The 23,165-nt window shown below is 34.9% G+C and overlaps 1 protein-coding gene across 9 annotated transcripts in view; it reads left to right on the top strand.

Moving 5' to 3' along the window:
- The window catches only part of PKIB (cAMP-dependent protein kinase inhibitor beta), a 114,976-nt gene that overhangs the window by 8,511 nt on the left and 83,300 nt on the right, over positions 1–23,165 (top strand). For all 9 annotated transcript variants that reach the window (XM_031667460.1, XM_009206187.4, XM_009206184.4 and 6 more), the window contains exon 2: positions 14,570–14,654. Coding sequence is in view for 2 of the 9 variants with exons in the window: in XM_031667459.1 (XP_031523319.1) it covers positions 14,570–14,654 (85 nt within the window). In the remaining 7 variants the exon portion in view is untranslated. The remainder of the gene's footprint in view (positions 1–14,569; positions 14,655–23,165) is intronic.

The following is a 23,165-nucleotide window of genomic DNA, read 5'->3' as shown; positions in this document are numbered from 1 at the left end:
GCAGTATGTACTTACTCTTATAAATTCCTCACCCAGAATTACAGACGTGAAAATATCCTCCAACATCTTTTTCTTTCAATCTCATCCCTTTGTCAACTCTTTATCATTACATAATAATGAGTTATTCCACATGTTACTTTCTGGGCAAGTAATGTTTTCCAGTTAAAATACTACCAAGTCCTAAACTTTAACATTTTTAAATAATGTTTTAGAGATAATATACGGTGCAATGAAAACCAGAAATTTCAGAATAGTTTTAAGAAAAAAATAAGGTCTACCTATATTTGATTTGTCCACCAACTAGAAGTAATCACTATAAAATTATTCTTGGCATACACATAACTTTTTTAAAAACAAAAAATTATCATATCATATTCCCTGTTTCACATTTAGTAAATCATCTTAGTATATATTTCCATTGCAAAAAAAAATGACAGTTTTTAATGGCTCCATTAACTAATTTTCAGGTGACGCCACAGAAAGTTACCAAATTCAGTTTTATAAACAGTAGCATAGTAGATAACTCTGTTCATAATTTTGATACATTATAAACACCTATTTGATTAATTCCTTTGAGTAAATTTCTAGACATAGAATTGCTGCATCAGAAGATGTTAATTTTTAAAGAGTGTTGATATATTTCACAAAATATTTACAGAAAGCCTGTGCAGTTTACATTCAAAATAATACTTTTACTAACATACTCATACAGTTTCAAAAATTTGAAATTTAGAAATTAGTGGGAAAATATAGCTATATTTATATCTTTTTGATTGGTAGTGAGGTAGAATATTATTAGTTATTTTTATGAATTGTTATTTTATATTCTTTGCCTATTTTTTCAATCTGTTTGCAAGAGCTTTTTATTTATAAATATATTAACTTTTTGTATGTTTATTTTGCAAATTTTAAATGTTTTCTTTTTACCATTAGTGATTTAGGGTGCACTGTTTTGTAGGATACTTAATTTTTTAAGAATATCAAAGTTATCAATTTATTCTCACATAGTTTGTGAAGTTTAAGACAGCCTTTCCACTTGTAAAAGTATTCACCTACATTTGCTTATAGTACTTTTTACATCTTTTGTTTCTATTTTAAATTTTAATCCTTTGACGGTTATTTTAGTAAGAAATAAAGTGGGGATCTTATCTTATTCTTATTCTTATTCTTATTCTTATTTAATGGCCAGCCTTGTTTTGCAGCTATTTGTCCTATAATGGGTTCCCTCCCCATTGATTTGAAATAGCATCCTGTGCCTTCTCACCCCCACACCTGCCTTGGAACCTACCTTTCTCATAGCTGTCCCACCATTAGAAGTTCCACAGAAGTGACTGCAGACTCTCTGACTGCTCCCCCAAGCTACCCTGATCCACATCTACCACTCACAACCTGAGCCCTAGAAGGAAAAAAAATTCCTATAACCCTATCATGGCATCCAGCTTTTCTAAATTACCACATTACCAGTTTGGGAACATATAATTTTGTTGGTCCTGAAAAACAGCTAATTTTCAAAAGTTTCAAATGTCTGATTTTATAATTCATCTGCTCATTTTTTCTCTTTGTGTTGAAACTTTATTATATGTTTTGCTACCTTCCCCCAGACCCAATGTCTCCTTTGTATTCTTCCTTCAAAACCATTCCATCATGCTACCTGCAACAACTGTTCAATAATAATAAATTAATCGATGTTATTAATTTCCACCTTTTCCCCTAGCCCTGAAGCTTGACTCTCCCCTGGGTATCTTACTTCCCCTTAGGCCCTTTCTATTGGAGACTGTTTATTATTTTCTATTTTATAATCTCAGAGTAGTAGAGGGGGCACATACCCTTCTTGCACCCATATGCCACCTGTACAGTATTTTTCCACTCTCTTATACTCACTCTCGCTCCTTTGAGCACTCTGGCTGTACCAGCCTCTACCATTGCTCATTTCTATCATCAATGCTGAGGGTTTGCCACCTGAACAAAACCCTCCTTTATTGAACACTCTAGTGATTGGTGTACAGTCATCTTCTCCCATCCTTCTTCTGTCTGAAATCTGGTGCCTTCCTATGTACATCCAACATCCTGACTTCTCACTTACCATGTGGTCATGTGTGTTTCTTGGAATTCCCAAATGTATTCCCAAGAGTACCTAGTTAAAGAAGCACAGACTCAGAAGTATACAGAAACGAAAAGCTCATTATAGACTAAGAATTCTCTCTTGTTTTCTCAACACAGATAGGCTAATAACTCAACTTTCCATTGATCAGAATTTGTGTTGCTTGGTTTAACTTAGACAATCATTCACTGCTAGTATCAAAATATTTGAAAATACAGTTGCATAAGCATATGCATAGAATCAAGACGTTCTACAAAAGGCATGAAAGTGGTTATACATGTCTAGCTCCTGAGGCGGTGAGGTAAGAGGTTGAATGGCTTTGTGACATTATGCCTGGCTGCTGCATTCATGGGCTTTTGTGTCTTGTTTACTCGTGTTCCTATTTAGTTTTTTAATTAGTATGTCGAGGGAGGCAGATGTTGAGTAAATGCTGTTTTGTAAATTATGAAAGGATTTTTAAAAATTGAAATAACATTTTTTTTGCTTTTTGTTTAGCTCTAAATGTTTTTTTGTTTTATATTACTTTCCCTACTTTAGTTGCACCAAAGATTTCTGCATAAACTACTTTAAGATTTGCTCATCTGAATGAAAAGTTATCTTCCCTGAGATCGGATCCAGACCACCTTTTGATGATTTGCTTACCTGACCATGTAGTTCCCTTGAGTTTCTTGTTATTATGATTATAATAAAAGGAGTACAAGCAATCTGGTCATTTTAGCCTACTACTGCCGGATGGATTAGATCACTGCGGGACATTGGCTTAGTTACCGTATAATGACTCATCACAGTTTAGGAGGAAGAAGACCAGCTTAGAGGTCAGGAGATTGACTTTTTTAGTTTTTGGTTAATTACTTTACTACCTATCTGTGATATTATAGGTTAATGGCTTCTGGGGGGATTAATGAGATTAAAAATGGAGAGATGCTCAAACTTCATTTATTTTACAATTTTGCCTAGGAGTACTGTTCCCTAATCTTAATAAATTATAGTATAAATACCTCCTTGATGCTAAGGAATATGCCAGATTTGAGGAGATTAGGTTGAACAGAAGAAAGGAATAGCCCTTCAAAACACAGGATTAGTGTTGGATAGGTAAATAACTGCAAACTCGATGTGATGAAAGCTACCATAGCGTATGAATCAAGTATAGACATGTCCAGAGATGGTTATAAGTAACCCTAAAATCAGGAATGGTTTCTCTGTAGAGGTGATGTTATTGTTAGATCTTGAAAGATAACCACTAGTTTGCCAGATAAAGGGGAAAGTGTTCTAGGAAGAGGAAAGAGACTTAAAGTGCAGCACATGTTTAGGGAACTAGAGTTAATTCAACATAATAGAATGTGTACACTAAGGGACAGTGACAGGAGATGTAGTTGGAAGTTTGATAGGAAATAGATTTAGAAGTGCTTTGCCTATCATGCTGAATAGGTTGGACTTGATTGAAGGTTTCAAATTACAGGAAAAATGGAATCTTATTTGTACAGCGGTGTACTGGCTGAAAGTCCATGTCCCTCAGAGCACATATCTCTTCCTCCATTACAGAGAAGTAAGGGACATTAGAGGAAATACGGGGAGGGCTGGACTCAAGTTCTGAGTGGGTAAATTTTTAGATGGATTGACTGGGTGGTTGCCTTCTAAGAAGTAAGTCACATGTGAATTGAAGAAGTATGACTAATTTAGATTTGTTGAGTTTGAGTTAGGGTGTGTGGAACTAAGGAGAAGTCAAGACCAAAGATATAAAATGTGGGTTTAGCTGTAGATAACTGAAGGCCCTTCATAGAAATTTCTATACTTAAACACGAGTTATGTGTTCAAATATTTTAGCAATAACTTTGCCATAAAAATCATGTGATTTATCTCTTAAATTATGTTTTCCCCATTTTTGTGTGTGTTAGCAGAAACTCAGTAAATAGCAAAATTCTATGAAATTATGGAAGCTTTCAAAGTCATAATTTAAAAGGAACAGACTTCTTCCTTTTTTTTTTTTTTTTTGTAAATACTTGGACTTTTTTTGCCAAAGATTTTAGTTCTAATGCTTTAGTTTTTCTAACAGCTACTTTAAAGTTTCAAGGATAGAGTTTAAATGAAGGATACATTCAAGGGTACCCTTTAGCTAGGAACTAACTCTGCTCTGAGTTTTATTTAGCTATCGTTGGGGAACATTCCGAAAAGTGTGTGTATAGATTATGTAACTAGTCACTTAGGGCCCCTGATCCCTTGTTAACCTGGCCCTCTTAAGAGACAGTGAGCTGGGGGTGCCCTGGGAACAGCTAGGTCAGACGTAGTCCTGTTGCTTAGCACTCCCCATGGATCAGTCACAAGGGGTTGTTGCTGAGTGCTCTAGTGGTGCTTCATCCCCCAAGGAGTTTTGCAGTAGTGGGGGCTCACCCCCACCAGAGAAGCAGTACAGTCAGGCATGGGGCAAATGTCCCCCAGAGGCATGAGGGTTGTTAGTAAGTATTTGACCTTGGAATCAGAGAAGATGACTTAAGTTCTCTGAACATACAAGTGATTTATGGAATTATTGATGTAAATTTAATTAAACATGAACTTGGGGCAGGGCAGGTAGTTCTGGCAGCTAGAGTTCTCGTTTCAAGTACTTTGATTTCAGTTTCTTTCTTCTTCAGCCTTATTTGCAAGGTGAGTTTTCTGGGTCAATGCAAAGTAATTTTTTATGCTGCATGGAATATGTAACTTTCCAATTAGCATTATTAAGCCAGAGCAAACAGTTATGTTTCAGGAAAACCACCAAGCAAATTTTTACTTTGGTCATGTGGGCCTGAATGTCAGAGTATTTAATTCAATACCGATAAAAGAATTTGCCACTGATATTTGAGATGTGCTTTGAATTTTCTTTCTGTGTAGAAAGATCAGAACATAACAATTCACGAGGACCACATCTTATTTTACTTTCAATATTTAACACAGCACATAAATTCCTCTTTAGGAGAGTTGACAAAAAGTTGAAACTAATCAGCTCTTGTAAGGAAGGCTGAGTTCTGCCAGTGTTGAGCAACGGGTTCTTCTTAAGATCCAGGCGCATATTTTAAAGATCAAGCCATAACATCATCAGTATATTGAAGTAATGCACAGTTGCATCAAAGGCTAAAGTCTGGAGTAGAGAAATGTGCCTTGTCAGATTTGGGAAATAATGTTGGCCAGCTCTTTCCCTGCCACTACTTTTTTATTCAGTACCTCTGGCCTTGGGCTGTAACTGTTTGCCTACTGATTCAAAGGGTGAAGAGGCAGGGCTTTGTTCTGTATACAAAGGGGAAGCCTCTTTGTTGGCTTTGAGATCTGTACTCTCTGTAGGATCTACATTATTTTTTTAAAAATACTTAAAAACTTGAAAATTTCCCTCAAGCTTTGCACCCAGATATTTTACACGCATGCATATAAACACACAAATGTGTCAAAGATCATTCAAGTTACTTTTAAGGTATTATTACATGAATAGTAATAGAACAGTGATAAGTTTTTTTCTAAGACACCATATTTAAAGCTACTTTTAAGAGTGATTTTTTTTTTTTTTACTGTTTCTATCATATATACCATTGGCAGGAGTAATCCATTTCTCTTTCCTGTGTAAGAGTATTAATAAATCTAAAACATATTAAACACAGTAGTGCCGGGCATTGTTCTATGTGACAAGAATTCAGTGTGTCATTTAAACCTCTTAAAAACTCTAAGTGATAAATACTATTATTATAGATATTTTTACTTATAGGGAAGCCTAGGCTGTTCCAGAAAGGTTAACTTGGCCAAATGTACACCATAAAGATTTATAATCAGTAAGTGTGTCTTCAGAATCCATGTTCTCAAACATGACAATATATTGTAAGTACCAAATTATTTCATGAGGGCAACTTAATCAAAATCCATAGAAAAACATGTTTGTAAAGTATAATGGTATGATGAAAGAATGCAGGAGATTGAAGATTACAACATCATTTGGGTAACAAGGTTTGCTTATTTTATTCTTTGGGCTATAGTCCATAGCAGGAAACCTTTTTGATCAAGTTTCTTTGTATCCATCCACATCCTATGAACATGAAACAAAAATTCAGGAGGCATATTAGCACCCTTGTTTCTCTCCAGTATCAGATGTGAAGACATATTATCTTTGATATGAGATGTAAAGGAAGAGGAAATCCTTAAAAGAAAACTTAGAGGTAATGAATAAGTCTATGAACTGCTTTTGAGTCAATTCTCCAAAAACATTCATATTTCTTAGAACTTTGAGATATAAAGCAAAATATTAAGTATCAAGGAACAGTCATTTAATCATAAGAGAAAAAATATATAGAGGAAAAGAATATATATATAAGCCAGGTCAAAAGTCCAAGAATATTGTGAGGCATCATGATGTGTAGTGGATTAATTGTGGGCTTTAGGGTTGAACAGAGCTGAGTTTGAATCCCAGCTATGGGAGTTATTAGCTGTGTGACCTTAGGGACGCATCTCACTATCTTTAAGCTTTGCAAAAGGTCCACTATGTGATAGATTAATTACAATGATTAAATGGACTAAAATGCAAAGTGCCTACTAAGGTTCATCATACAAAACAGTTGTTTGTTAAATGTCAAAATCCCTTTATCTCCTTTTCCTCCTAACAGTAGCAAAGTAAAAAGAGATTTATCTTGGGGACTTAAAGGGTGAAAGGAGTTTCACAGTGGAATTACTGGGTTAAAGTTTGCCAACATTTTTAAGACTTTGAGTCAACTTTGCCAAACTACTATGTAAAAGCAGTTGTGCAATGCGATGTTACCTTTTTAATTAAGAAAACCTGATTTTACCTTGCCTATTAAAAATGTTTATGGTTTTGACTTGAATCTAGGAAGACAATTAGATGAGATGTTTAACTAGTTGTATGAACTGATACCTGAAAGATGAATGTATCTCTAATTCTTGGTCATTTTTTTTTCAATTCCTTTTTATTCATTCTGCACCTACTGAGGCTTTTAGTACTTGAATAAAAAATTTCAGATAAATTGGATTTTGGTCATTTCTGTGTATTTTTAAATCAACGAGTCTAGTTCTAACCCTCCTTTGCACAAAACTGGGTCTGTGTTTCCTCCATTGTATCTACCACATGGTAGATAAAAAGATTTTCCCATGAATGTATAAAGCAGGTTATTTGCAATTTTATGTAAATTAAAAAACTATGGGGCCGGGCTTGGTGGCTCACACCTTTAATCCCAGGACTTTGGTAAGCCAAGGCAGGAGAATCAATTGAACCCGAGAGGTGGAGGCTGCAGTGAGCTGAGATTGTGCCACTGCACTCCAGTCTGGGCAACAGAGCAAGACTCTGTTTCCAATAATAATAATTAATTAATTAATTACCTTTTTAAAAGAAAGTTGTGAAAATGTAGCAATTGCCAAGGTTAGTTTAAATACTGTCACAGTTGTAGAAATCAAGCATATATTATAGGGAAAGAAATAGACAACAGATTAGATTGGTCAGCTTCAGTGGCTCACGCCTGTAATCCCAGCACTTTGGGAGGCCTAGGCAAGTGCTTAACTTGAGCCCAGAAGTTTGAGATCAGCCTGGGCAACATGGACAAACTATCTCTACAAAAAAATACAATTAGTCAGATGCGGTGGCATGCAGCTGTAGTTCCAGCTACTCAGGAGGCTGAGATGGGAGGATCTCTTGAGCCCAGAAGGTCAAGACTGCAGTGAGCCAGGATTGCATTACTGCACTTCAGCCTGGGTGACAGAATAAGATCCTATCTCAGAATATAGATAGACAGATAGAGATAGATAGATAGATAGATAGATAGATAGATAGATAGATAGATAGATTAGAGGTCAATGAAATGAAAAATTAGTATTAACTAAATTAGAGAAGTTGAATAGAATAATGCTAATTTTGTTGTTAATACTTATTAATGAATACACTTGAGTGGTTCATATTTTCACAACTGTATAAATTCACCCTTTTTAACTTTATGGAGCAAAAATGAGTGTAAAACACATTTGCAAATATTCTTTAAAGTTATTATATACCTTTTGCTAATATGAGTAAAGATTTATGAATTTCCATTCAATGATCACTTATTGAATACCTAAAGTATATTGTCCTAAATCCTACAGATAATTGAATAAAATATTGCCATTCAAGATGTTCACAGGCTCTGGGGAAGACTATCACACACGGCTGTAACACAAAGCATCAGAGAGTCATGAAAATAATGACTTGGGGGCAGAGATTATGATTAATACCAATCTGGAACAATTCCTACAGCTTCAGAGAAGAGGCAGCATTTGAGTTGGGCCATTAAGAATGGCCCACACCCTTCTAGGAAGAGCAAAAGGAAATGTGTGTTCTAGATAGATGAAGCAGAATGTTTTTTGTGTGGCCTATTTGTGTTAATCTTTTGCTATTTATTGCTAGCCCTATGTGGCCAAGGGATCCAAACAACCACATTTTATCACAACTTGTACAAGTTCTCATACCAAGGAAGCACTCAGTAAATATTGTTTTTTAATATATGAATGGATGAATGAATCAATGAACACACTTAAAAATACTTCTTAATATGAGGTGATAACTTTCAAACAAAAATTATATCACATTGAGAGTTGTTTTTCTTTACCTGATAACACCTATGCAATTCAAAGGAAAATGTAAATTTTCTAAACTCTGATTAACATTTGTCTCACCAGACTTTAACTTCTGTGAGTTTTAGTCCTAGCGCTCTGCTCTTCTCTTTCTATAATTAATTTGTACACTTTTGTTGGCTTGTTTAAATGCATGAGTTAAAATGTATCACTTCTTAAGTTACTCCCTGATTTTGGTCAATTGATTGTATTTACTGTTTTTGATTGTATTTACTGGATTTGATCAATTGATTGTACTTACTGTTAATATTGTTTCCCAGCTGCCTATTGGATAAGCTCTTCTTGGTTGAATTACACTCACTGAATACCTGAATGCCTTAATTTGAACTCATCATGTTCCTTCCAACTTTTCTTACCAATTGTTCCTTTTCTGGATAATTCCTGGGGTATATTGGACTCTTTTTTCTCCCTACCCAAATCAACAATCAACCCTGGCATAAATTATGTTGACATCTTTCACATTTGTCAACTTTTAGTCACAAGCTAAAACACTTGGTTTATTACCCCAAATAGCCTTCATTCACTTTTCTTCAGTCTTGCAGACAGCTAATTGTTCTACATCCTTTCTTGATATAACATAGACACTTTCATGGTGATCACTCATTTACTGATAAAGAAACTTCTTTTTATAAAATATCATTAATTTCTCTCTGATTAGAAAGAACATGATTTAATTTATAAAGTATATAAAATACAGAAAATAAATAAGTTAATTAAAATCATACAAGATTTTAATTGTATATCATCTTACAGAAAACATTTACATTTTGTTATGTATGGGATTAACATATACACTTTTAAAAAACAAAATTGTGATTCTATTGTATATCAAGTGTATCCAGTTCTTTCATTTAACGTTTATGAAATATTTGCCATGTCTTATGATTACATATTCTTTAAGACATGGTGAGTAGAATAGCATTACTTAAAGAGTAATACAGAGCAAAGTCTGAATCTCTCCAGTGGGCTTCTTAGCTATGTGATCTTGGGTAAGGTAGTGAATATTTTTGAGCTTCAGTTTTGTCATTTGCAAAATTGAGATCTTAATAGTTGTAATGAAGATTTAATGACATAGTGCATACAAAGTATGCCCTGCACATTAATAGCTAGAATACATGTTAGCTACAATTTCTGGTTTCTTATAGCTAGATACTATTTCTTCGTATGGCTACATCATACTTTATTGGACTGCACCCCCAGTTAGACTTATTGCTACTAATTCAATCTTAAACTTTTTGCCTGGCTTTCAGGATTCCTTATAACCTAGCCTGACCTGACTCACTACATTTTTCACAATTTAAATTATCTCCTCTCTGTAACCAATTTCTTTCCAGTTGGTTGTGTTCAATATACTGACTTTCACCTTATCTCCCTTACTTGAGGTTACCTAGTGTTGTTTGTGTATACAGGAAACATTCCTGGGTAGAGGGGAAAGCTGATTCCATGGGGAACTCAGCAGCTGGGATGTGGCCTCAGAATCAGGCCAAATGAGGGCTCAGTGCAGGTTCTTTATGCCCTGCAGCAACTCGTAATTGGAAGGTTTCTGTTGAGGGCCATCAGCCACTGATAATCAGCTGGGGAAATGAATAGTTCAGTCTTGAAGGGAGCATCTGGTGGCACACCTCAATGTCCATTACACCTGCTTCATAATACTCTCTGTCTTTCATTGTACTTGAATAAGACTTTTCTCAGCTGTATTACCCAGATAGGGCTATATGCTAGATATCAAGGCTGAAATATTGAGTTGTGATACATAATGCAATATGCATTGCATTAACAGGAAAAATACTACAGGAGCCAACTGAAAGAGCTAATGATGACCCAATCTGGAACAATTTGCAGAGCATAATAAAGTACTATTGGATTATAATCCAAAGTATAAAATATAATATCCCCCAAGAGTTCATATAATTATGAATAAATAATTGAATACATAAATAAATGAGAAGAAGCGATAAATCTCCTGTGTAGAAGAATTCCAAATAATTTATGTAGATACAATATCCTCAAGGAGGTAGAAAATAACTCCTTTCTTCTTAATTGTGGGCTACACATAGTGACTTCTTTCCCAAAAATACTGTGGAAAACAGCAAGAGGCAGACTAACTTTTCAGCGGGGAAACCTGACAAACACTGTCTCATCAAGGTCAACATCAGTAGTGATGCTGTATTGCTTTTACAGACCCTTGATATGATATGATGAAAATGGCACTTTTCCTATGTGGTCTTCCTCCCAAAATCCCATAGCCACAGTCTAATCATGAGAAAAACACCAGGCAAATCCCAATTGAAAGACATTCTACAAAATATCTGTCAAACTATTAAGGTCATTAAAAACAAGGAAAGTCTAAGAAAATGTCACAGCAAAGAGGAAACATGATAACTAAATGTAATACGGTATCCTAAATGACACTCTGAAATGCCATTGGGGCATTAGATAAAAACTAAAGAGATAGGAAGTATGGGATTTAGTTGACAATAGCATATCAATATTAGTTCATTAATTGGTAATGGTAATAAATGTACCATACTAATGTAAGATACTACTAATAGGGGAAACTGGGTATGGAACACTAGAGGAACTTTCTGTATTATCTTCAATTTTTTGTAAATCAAAACTATTGTAAACAATTATGTTAAAAAGAAATACTATTACCGTAGGACCCAGCAATTCCACTTCTGTGTATATGTCCAGAAGATTTGAAAGCAGGGTGTTGAGGGGATGTTGGTACACCCATGTTCATAGTAACATTATTTACAATATCCAAAAGGTGAAAGTAACTCAAGTGTCCATTGATGGATGAACACATAAACAAAATATGGTATGTACATTACAGTATTTTTATTTAAGGCTTTATTCACATAAACAAAATGTGGTATATACATTAGAGTATTTTTATTTAAGGCTTTATTCAGCCTAAAAAGGAAAGAAATTCTGACACATGTTGCCACATAGATAAACTTTGAGAACATTATGCTAAGTGAAATGAGCTAGTCACAAAAAGACAAATACTATATGATTCCACTTATAAAACTATCTAGATAGTAAAATTTATATAAACAGACAGTAAGATGATGGTTATCAGGGGTTTTGGAAAGAGAAATGGGGGTGGTAGCTTAACGGGTATGAAGTTTCAGTTTTGCAAGACAAAGAAGTTGTGGATATTGATTGTATAACAATATGAATATGATGAAGAATACTGAACTATATGCTTAAAAATGATTAAGATGATGAATTTTATTTTGATTTTTAACAATAATTTTAAAAAGCACTATTAAAATTACCATTTTCAATCCATTAGCCTGATGAAATCAATACTGCACAGATATGCTATATCTGTTTCTTTTCAGTTTATGATCCTCAGTGCCCTGTTTGGCCAATTACCCAGTGATCTAAAACAGTAAAGAGGTTAAGTAGGATAATCAGTATCATCCAAAAGTATTTGCAACCAATGCTCATCCAAAAGCCCATATAAAAGTTACCTGGAAACCAGCAGGATGGGATGCTCATGAGAACTCAGGGGTTGAAGGAGAGGAAAACATGGATTAGCAGCATTTTTTGTCATTTTTATGTCTAAAATAAAGACTTCCTTGAGCTGAGGTCACAGTGCTAATTATATATTAAGGAATATTTGGTTGATATCTTTTATTTCCTCTTTGGAAACAGAACAAACAAACATCCTATTGCACACACTCTACATTTCTTTCATTTAAAACTCTACAACACAATGACAGAGAATAGGGACATATTTTCTATTAGTGTCCAGTAATGTCTGGAGATATTAGCAGAGTTTGAAGAAGATGGCATTAATATCTGTGCTACATATGGCAGTTGAGTTATTTTAATTAAATGGCAGGTTCAGACAATTGAGATTTGTCACTGTTTTGAGCTCCCTTTCCTTTTTCCCACTCTTTTAGATTCAGAGTGTCTTTGACATCAAAGTATATTACAGTTTAATTCATTTGGTGCTCTTTTTTGGGGGGTGTGGGGGAAGCCAAAACAAACTTCTTTCCAAAAGAAAGCTGTAAGACTTAAGAGTGTGATCACAGATACCTCTTAGGTCCCAATCTGAATTTAGTATTAAACTAAAGAAGCAAGTTTATACTTTTGCAGATCTTCAGGGAGCGTAGTAACCGTATATTTGGAATTTCATTGTATGTGAACTTCCTTAAATCTCAGAACAACCTGGAGAGACAGATAGGATTAATATTATTGTGCCATTTGGTGAGCAAAGATCTGCCATTCACCTCCCGGAAAGGAGATGACTACTCAAAATCAACAGCTGATAAATAGATGAGTTGAAACTAGAACTGAGTTCAGTTCTTCTGTCTTTATGTTTCAATGTCTTTACAACATTCTTTTGGTGGTGTATTTGTAAACTATGTGAGAAGCAAAGGAGAGAGTAATCAAACTATTTGAAAACTAAGAGTGGCTAACATAACAATGTTGACATTTGGGGGAAAAGATACTTTATTTGAGAATCATAGTGAAATATCTCCACCACATATAGTTCTTGGGTTTTATACAAATTGGAAGTTCAGTTCCTGTCCCAGTGTGAAAGGTGTGTGGAGAATGGATTGGAAGGGGAATGACTCAGGCCAGGGAGACTAGTGAGAGATGTCATAACCCCTGGAAGAATGGGTGGCATGGAAGAAGCTATGACTGGGGAGAGTTGAACTAGATTTGCCCATGCAAATGGAATTGGAAGGAAGAGTGACATGAAGAACATTAAGAGCCTGGAATAGATAGAATTTGATGGTTTATTAGAAAGGAGTAGGGAAGAAAAGACAGCAGACAACATTGATCCTTGAATACATAATATGCAACTAGACTCTTCCCTGCTCTGAATAACCCTAGTGTACAAACAGAGGAATGTTGACATTACTGGCCCCACATTTAGAAAAAGAAACAGATGATCTTCATAAAATGAAAGAGACATGGCTCATTCATTTTTAACATCTAAGCATTTACTATGTGTCTGCTCAAATATGTAGACTGCCTGAGTGAAAGGGCATCTGGTTAACCCAGTGATCAACTGTGGCCACCTCCACAGAAGTATATATGTAAATGAAAAGAACTCGGTTGTTTTCCAACTATTTAAAGCTCATAACCAGCTTTTAAATGGTGACTTTTTTACATATAAATACCTAAAAGAATATGATCAGAAAAAAATTCAAGTGAATTTGCTACCTATTCATAGCAAAATGTTATATTGCCTCTTGGTGGTGAGGCAATATGCATAGACTGGATTTTATTGGATTCATTTCTCTCCAACAATTCCAATCACTAGATCTCGTGATTAGGAAAATAATGTCCTTGCTCCTTGGTATTTAAATTCAAAGGTGAACGGTTGCAGGGATATATTGCTTTTTAAATCACACATTTGAGAAAGGCTATCATTCACCTAGTGAATCTATTTTCAATGGAAATTTGAAAATATATTAAAAAATCTTGCTTTCTTGTTGATTTTACTATTCAGTAAGAATGTCTCTGACTGTTCATGTTACACAGTTTTAGAGCAAAACACGAGAGAGACTGCTCAGAATACAATTGATGTGTTTGAATGGTGAACAAAATAATACAAAGAAATATATTCCTTATTTATCTGGGTGTATGGAGCTGCTTACTCAAGAAAATTTGTCCTGCTCTTGCTATCAGAGAAACTAAATAAAACAATTTGGGGAAAGGAATAAAAAAGACAGTGAATGTTGTTTTAAAAACATGTGACATTTGGTCACTAAATTAGACGTTTTTGTCTAAGGAACGACTTGTTCTTTTTTGCAAGAGACAAGGAACTAGAGATGTTTATCTTAATAAATCTTTTCCTGCCTTTGTTTCCTTCAGGAGTCATGCTATACTGAAAAGACACTCGATCAAGAGAACTCTGGGAGAAGCAGGAAACCCTGTGCCAGGGACGGGAAAGATAGGAGTAAGTACATTTTTGTTCCATTGATCTTGGAACATATGGAATAATATATTGAACATGTTCCTAAAAATATATTTGTTGCTATAAAGCCAGATGACAGCAAAGAAAATGTAAGGTGGGATATCTTCATTTTAGAAAACAATGTAGTTTAATGTAAGTTTGATAGAATATACTGTTAATTTCTAATTAATAGCAAACAATACATACTGGGACCTTGAGATACACATTTTCAGCTCATGTCTGCCAGGGATAAGTGATTAGTAGAGGCTGAGCTTGGTTTGATATTTCCACTCTTAGCTGTGCCTATTTAAATTGTTCTCGTAGAGGCGGCTAGCCCATCAGAATGATATTTTGAAATTTATAGCCTTTAAAATAGAAGAGAAATTCATACTGCCTATCAGATCTTATAAACTGACTGCTTTTCTTATTACTACTCTCCTCAGAGACCATAGTGATAGAATTATAATTAGTACATACAATTAAATATTCTTGATGACTAAACCTCAAGTTAATACTTGTTTCAGAGACAGGTTTTTGTGTGCTGGTATCTCACAGGTATCTGTCCTACCTATGTATCTATCTATCTATCTATCTACCTACCTACCTATCTACCTACCTATCTATCATCTATCTATCGATCTAGGACAGATATCTGTATATACTCGTACTTGCCTACATCAGTAGTGTATCCCTTGAAAACTGAGGCCACATTCATATTGCAGTCTTATTAGTATTTCATAAAAATGGTTTTCAGTTTGTAACACAGGAACAGAAAACCAAACACCGCATGTTCTCACTCATAAGTAGGGGTTGAACACTGACAACACATGGACACAGAGGGGAATATCACACACCGGGGCCTGTCAGGGGGTGTGGGGCAAGGGGAGGGATGACATTAGGAGAAATACTTAATGTAGATGGCGGGTTGATGGGTGCAGCAAACTACCATGGCCCATGTATACCTATGTAACAAACCTACACATTCTGTACATGTATCCCAGGACTTAAAGTATAACAAAAATAAATAAATAAATAATAAATATATAAATGTTATCAGTTTGGTAAAACTTGTATTTGAGGGCACCTGGATCCCTTAGTGCTACATTCTCCTACCCAGAGTGAGAACCTTGCTTCTCCACTGCAGCTTAGGTGACAGAGCAAGAGAACCCAAGGTCAGCTGCAGCCTGAGGGGAGGCTCCAAAGTTCTTCTCCCCCTCTCAGATTCCTGCTAGAACACAACTCCAAGGGAGCAGGAAGGAGTGGATGACATTACGTTTGGTTTAGGCTCATTGCCTAGTCTTCTTAAAACTAGTGTACAACTTTCCTGTTAACCCTCCGTGATTTCGTTTAAATATTGACAATAGGTTCATTTCCATGGCTCACCAGAGCATTTTCACTTTGATGTGAAAATTTAAATTTATGTCAATATATCTAAAAATAATTTAAGAATAACATGTCCTAATTAAAATCTACTTTTATTATAAACTAATTTCACACAAATAATTGTACCCAAACCATTTATGTGTCTACATAAACCACTAGAATCTCTGTATGAGAACAAAATAAGTAGAATTATAAATACAAATTAATTTTATACTTAAGGAAAATTAAAACTAATATATAAAATAATTTATTAGGCCTATATTGTGGGCTGAGTATACAGTGATTTATAAGCATAATCTTATTTAATTCTCACAATAACCCTATGAGGAAGGTAAGGAGGCATGGTTATTTCTTGTGATACAAGCATACCTTGCCAAATGCACACATTTAGCAAGTGGGTGGTGAGTTAGGACTTGAGCCTAATTTTTTCGGATGCATAAGCCTATGTCCTTGACCAGCTTGAACAGAAATGTTTGGTGGGAGGTAAAGCACTACATTTAAATGACTATAGTATCTTATTTTCATCAGCTATCTATAATCAGTTACTAGAAATATACACTCTTAAGGAACAAATTATCCCTATACTCTATGAATTCTTTGAAAGAGAAAACATTTCTCTGATTTATTTAGTAAGAAGCACAATACTAAAAAAGTAAAAGAAAAAACCAAAACTAATAAAAGTATCACAAAAAGAAAATCATAAAAATTCATTGAAATACTAGCTAAAGAATGTAGATATCAATAAAATAGAATAATACAACACATGGTGTTTATTCTAGTTATGTGAAAGTGGTTCAGTATCAGGAAACTTATTAAAGTGATTTCATAATCTTAGACCAAAGAATAAAACCCCTATTTTAACTTCCAAATAGATTTCAAATGACCTTTGATAAAATGCAACCATATTTCTTTTAAGAAAATACACATACATGTAACACAGTAATTTAGGAATAGAGAGATGTCATTAAAATACAAAAAAGTGATTTCAACAAAGCAGAAAAACCCTAGTAGCTTACTACATGACCAATTTCATCACTTATAGTTAATACCATTTAACAAGTTTTAAACAATGCAATAAATGTTTTAAAAGACTAATATTTTCTGCATTTTTCCTATATATGCTAGGAACTGTTCTAAATGCTTTACAAATATTAACTCATTTAATCCTCACAACAATCCTAGGAGATATGGACTATTATCATTCTATTTTACAAATTAGGAAGCTGAGGCCAAGAGATGCTAAGTAACAAGGCCAAGGTCATGAAGCTAATAAGTAGCAGAGCTGAATTAAAACTCATATGGTTTGACCCATGAGTCTTTAATCATAAATACCATGTCATGTTGCCTCTCAAAGGTGATAATTATTATAAAAAAGGTTACATCTTTTTTTGCTTAAAAAAATATATATATTTTACTAAAAATCCCAAGAGAATTAACTGAAGAACCATTAGGGTAATGAACTTTGTTAAGGAACCCTACGAAAGATAAATGTCTAAAAATCAGTTGGTTTTTCTACAACAGCAACAAATAAAAAACATTTAAAAAACTCATCATCGCAATTAAATATTATATAGCTATGAATAAACTGTTAAAGAAATGTACAAGACTTAAGAAAATAACATCTATAGAGAAATACAAGATAAACAATTGGCTGTTAAGTGTGTTATGCAGAAAGAAAAATTAGCAGTAATGAAGGTTTATATTATATTCTTGGATGAGAATAATAGATGTTGAACAGATGTTAGCTTCCTCAAATTAATTTAAAAAGTTAGTACAATTTCATTTAAAATCCCAAAAAGGATTTGGGAGAGAGCTTGGCAAAATGATTATTAAAATTCATTTGGAAGCATGGACAGTCTGGAAAAGGTACATTTTTGAAAAAAGAAGAAAGATGAAACTTGCTATTTCCCAGTATTAAAGCATATTAAAAAGTTACAATTATTAAAACTGTGTGGTAATATTTACTAACATAGAAACTTAGAGAAGCCAAATCAGTTTGAGATTTCCCCAAACAGATCAAAGCACATGTAAAAGTAATGCATAAGAAAAACCACATTTTATGTTGATGGAGAAAGTAGTGACTCTTCAAAAGGCACAACAACAATAATTAGTTAATATTAGGAAAACATGTAAATTTGGATACTTTATTTATACAATATACAAATACTTGTCAGATTGATAAAAGCAGAACAATGACCGAGACATAACTGGAGGAAAATAGATTGGCAAATAATTTCATAATCTTGTCTAACATGACATTGAATGCACAAATCATAATTGGAGATTGATAGACTTAATTGTAGATATATTAAAACTTCTGTACATATAAAACAAAGAAGAGAATCAAATAGCATGAACCTAATAAATGTTTGAAAATTGCTTTTTCTTGATTTTTTGAGGGGAAATGGAATTAATAAATCAGTTAAGTCCTGACTAACATTCTAATATATTACTGTTTGATGGCTTAGTAAAGCAGAAATTGTTCTGGGATAGTACTAATTTGCTATTTTATCTCCTGAAGGCACACTGCATCACAGAAGTTTTTGTGTGAAGAATACATAATATGTCTTAGTTAAAAATAAAGATGAAGGCAGGGCACGGTGGCTCATGCCTGTAATCCCAGCACTTTGGGAGGCCGAGGCAAGTGGATCACAAGGGCAGGAGATCGAGACCATCCTGGCTAACACAATTAATCCCTGTCTCTACTAAAAATACAAAAAATTAGCTGGGCACGGTGGTGGGTGCCTGTAGTCCCAGCTACTTGGGAGACTGAGGCAGGAGAATGGCATGAACCCAGGATGCAGAGCTTGCAGTGAACGGAGATCATGTCACTGCACTGCAGCCTGGGTTACAGAGTGAGACTCCATCCCCAAAAAATAATAAATAAATAAATAAAGATGAAGTTCTAGTAAAGACCAGTGATAATATGGAAAGTTGAATTGTTCCACCTAAAAAGATCAATTAATTTGGCTTAGAGTATCCAAGAGAGTAGAGGATTTCAACCAGACAGTTTTATAATTCTTACATGTGCCAGAGCATTTTATTTCAGTAGAAATTATTTGCAACTACCTTCAGTAATCTCCGAATTAAGATAACATGTTAAAATAAGTGATCTCTAATAAAAATGAAATAATTCAATTTCTGTCTTGAGCTATGCAGTAGATAATCACAGAGTAGTGACACAATGATAAAATTCGGAGAGAAATGTTTCCTGTTTTATTGAAGTTGATGATACAAGAAAGATTGTTTGTCTCCTTCTAGAGTACCTCTGCTCCTTCAATGCTGGGAAATCAGAGGAAGTGTGAAAGGAAAATGTATTATAATTAATGACTAATAATTTTTTTAAAGTTTTAATTTAGGTAAAATAGTCAAGGTTATACCAGCCAGTACTATAACAATCAATTAACACTAACAAAATAGCAATTTCTGTCCCAGGCTGTATTAGCATTATTGCTAGACTCTGAGCTCCAAATAGCTCATGGGAAAGAGTAACCGGTGTACCCGTGAACTTCCTAGTCTGTTCACATCCAGTCCCTATCCATGATTCTGGCCAATGCATTGACTCCTGTTCACTGCTAATCCTCCTGAGAGCACTCACTCTGCTTCAAGTCCTCCCGCTAGCAGTCTCTCAGCTGACAGGGAATCTGCTCCCCTACCTGTGTCGCCCTTTTGTTTCAGGGCTCAAATTGCCCGAAGTTCTGCTTTCAGCCATTCATCTCTTGCCTTCTAACCCTGACTGTTGTCCCTGTATTGAGTTTGGTACCTCAACTCTTTTTATCCATTCACCTTAAAGAGTTTTTTCCCTCACTTACACAAGGACTGGGACTGTTAATAAGTGGCTTTTGGCCAGGCAGGTCTTGGTCCTAAGGGTTTGGCTAACAGCCATCATCATAGTCCTTCTTATAAGAACTTTTACACATTCATGAAGTTATATCCCTGGCAGATTCATACTGCTGGCTCAGGAGACATGCCTAGAAGTGCCTGAAACTATAAAAAGACTACAGAATAGACCTTAACTCTAATACCCTTGCTAAATAAACATTGATTTTTAAACATGTATCTTTATTTGTCCATGAATCTACATTTAGTACATATATTCTTTGACCACCAGAAAAAAGTCTGGAAGTAGTCAAAAGAACTGTGTAAAATGATTTCTTCTTCTTTTGGGTAATAAAAGCAAAAGAGAAACCTAGCCATTTTGTTTTAAGCACGACTAACCAAATCAAACAAGCATAACCCTAAACATAAAGAATAAATCTTGTTACTGTTCATGCTAGTCAGACTGTCACTTTTTGAAGACTGTCCAAACACTGTAAGCAGTGAATTCTGGAGAGGAAATGGAAAACAAAACAAAACAACCAACAAACAAAGGAGCAGAACACACAGACACCTTTGTCAAGGAGAGTAAAGGGAACATATACAAAGAATGAAGGTGGTCGTTAACAGATTAGCACTAATTCTTAGTGATCAAAGTAATTGTCAATTAATGTTTGCAATGTGCCAAACTCATTTTCTCATTTCTTCATTCAGTAAGTGTTCTTTGAGCATTTACCCCATTTACCCTGTGCCCTGCACTGTTGTGAGCTGTGGGGATCGGAGCTAAAGACACTGCAATTCTCCAGAGTCTGTGAATCACTGGCATGGAAATTCTGAACTGGAGAAAAATTGACTAAAGGAGTGTGAGGAGACCCAAAAGGTGTTATATCAGGAGTGGCTGATGATTTACTTTGTGGAGGTCCTAGAGAAGATGTGCTAACTTTCTTCAATTATGTCAGAAATATCATGTCAAAAAAATCTGTGTGATTGAGAAGGCAAAACTAGATTTGAGTGGATGGAATTAGAGGAGAAAACAATTTTGCTTAATCAAGGGAAAGGCTGTCTGAAATTCTAACAAGCTACCTCTGATAATTGAGTTGGTTGATCACAAGTGGGAGGATGAGGGGTTGGTGTTGGGGGTGGGTAATTAATTCATCTCCAAAGACAAAAATTCCAGGGTCTGTTGTTGAAATCATTGATGTGGGAAGGGTTCCTCTGAAGACAATACAGTAAGGGACTACAAGGCTGCTTTTAAGTTAGACCTACCAGCTTTGTCACTTACTCTTAGGCTTTGACCAAATCTCTCATCTCTGATCCTTAGTGCCTACATCAGAGAAAAGGAGATAGTACATGTCACAGGACTGTGTTGAGAAGAGAAAAAAAATGAGTGTAAATGAACTAATTCAAAATGGTTGCTATATAGTGGGCACTCAATAGATGGTACTCAATACATGGGAACTAGAATGTCATCTTGGGAAACACTTGGACTCCCTTAAACAATCCAGAAGGTTAAAATGACACCCACTAAGGTAAAAAGTTCCTCTCTTTGGCCGGGCGCGGTGGCTCACTCCTGTAATCCCAGCACTTTGGGAGGTCGAGGTGGGCGAATCACGAGGTCAGGAAATCGAGACCATCCTGGCTAACATGGTGAAACCGTCTCTACTAAAAATACAAAAAATTAGCCAGGCGTGGCGGCGGGCACCTGTAGTCCCAGCTACTCGGGAGGCTGAGGCGGGAGAATGTCGTGAACCCGGGAGGCGGAGCTTGCAGTGAGCCGAGATCACGCCACTGCTCTCCAGCCTGAGAGACAGAGCGAGACTCCGTCTCGCAATATAAATATATAAATAAAAATTTTTTAAACAGTTCCTCTCTTCTTATTTGGGATTCATAAAAACAAAATGTTTCTAAAATGTACAGTGAGAAATACTAAACATATACAACATTAGAAAAGCTGCCAAGACAATTGTTCTACTTTGTTACCATTTCCTCATTATTTACCTATTCTTAGTTGCAGGAAAGATTTTTTTAGCTCAATTTCTACTTTGTATTATTCTAAGAGACTTGTACTGTCAACTTCAGTTTGTCATATCAAAGGAGATCTTGGACAACACGTTGTGTTACATGTTCAAAGAGAGCCTGCTCATGCAAGTTGGATGAGTTTGAAAGTTGCTAGGGTTTAGTTCTAAGTATCTGTGTTGTAATCAATTCCTATTTTTCAATCATGTTGTTAGTATCAACTGTTCCATAATTAGAACTAGCCAGTAAAAAGTTCAAAAGGACTCAGGTGGTGAACTACATTGAGATTATGCCAACATGAGACACATAAAGCAGTTAGTGATTGCCTGTGAGAACATTAACTCAATGGACTGCGGTTCACTTCTCACATGCTTACCAGCTGCAATAATGAATATTTAAATAAATAAATATTTCAATACTCTGGGCTCACTTTTCCAGGCCTATCTTTGATTAGTTTCACCTTCTCTTTGTTTTCATAGTCTGTGTTCTGTTTTTTGTTCATGTTATTCATATTATACGAATATGAATTCAAATAATGAGACATTTAAATAATGAAGAACAAAGAATAAAATCAATTTCCCACCTCCCAGAATTGACTCATTTTATTTTATAATGTCTGCTTAAAGCCTCCTTTATAAAGAAATAAAATGCAACAGTTAAGTCTCCTCTCAGAAACTCCTATGAATTAGTGTGCATTGTTTCAGTCTATTTTATATTTTCACTCATCTATTTATACAACCATTCCAATATTTAGTCTTGATCTGTGTTTTTTAACTTACAAAAATAATATCACACTTCTTTTCAAAACATTGTTTTTGAAATATATACAGATATATATATAGTTCTAACTCTGTTCTCCCTGTGAAATTTATATTTCACTTGGTAAATGAAACACTTCATTTGCTATTCACATCTAGTGGCCTTCCCTACTCCTAAATTGGGCCCATAGATAGCAGAACGTTATTGCCAGAAAAGTTAGAAGAAAACATCATTCTAATTTATGGCTTTATATATTACCAACACTGGGAACTTTTGAAAATGGCAAAAGCTAAAATGGATGGGAAGTGGGGAAAATATGGTTTCCCAGGCAAACCACAGTGAAGGATCAGACTGTATATGAAGAAAACAAAGCTATGAGAGGTGATGTGACTTTCTGGTGTTAAAGCCAAATAATCAGCAGGCCACTCATGTAGGGTTGTTTCTGTTTCCAGAGCGCTTATACAAGCCACACCAAAAGTTAACTTCGAGGCATTGCCTGTCATCACTGATATATATATAAATATATAGATAGATATATAG

The sequence above is a fragment of the Papio anubis genome, chromosome 6, assembly GCF_008728515.1.
Source record: "Papio anubis isolate 15944 chromosome 6, Panubis1.0, whole genome shotgun sequence".
In the NCBI taxonomy this organism is placed as follows: Eukaryota; Metazoa; Chordata; class Mammalia; order Primates; family Cercopithecidae; genus Papio; species Papio anubis.
The sequence above is the reverse complement of the archived record's forward strand: the minus strand, read 5'-3'. Positions and strand labels throughout refer to the sequence as shown.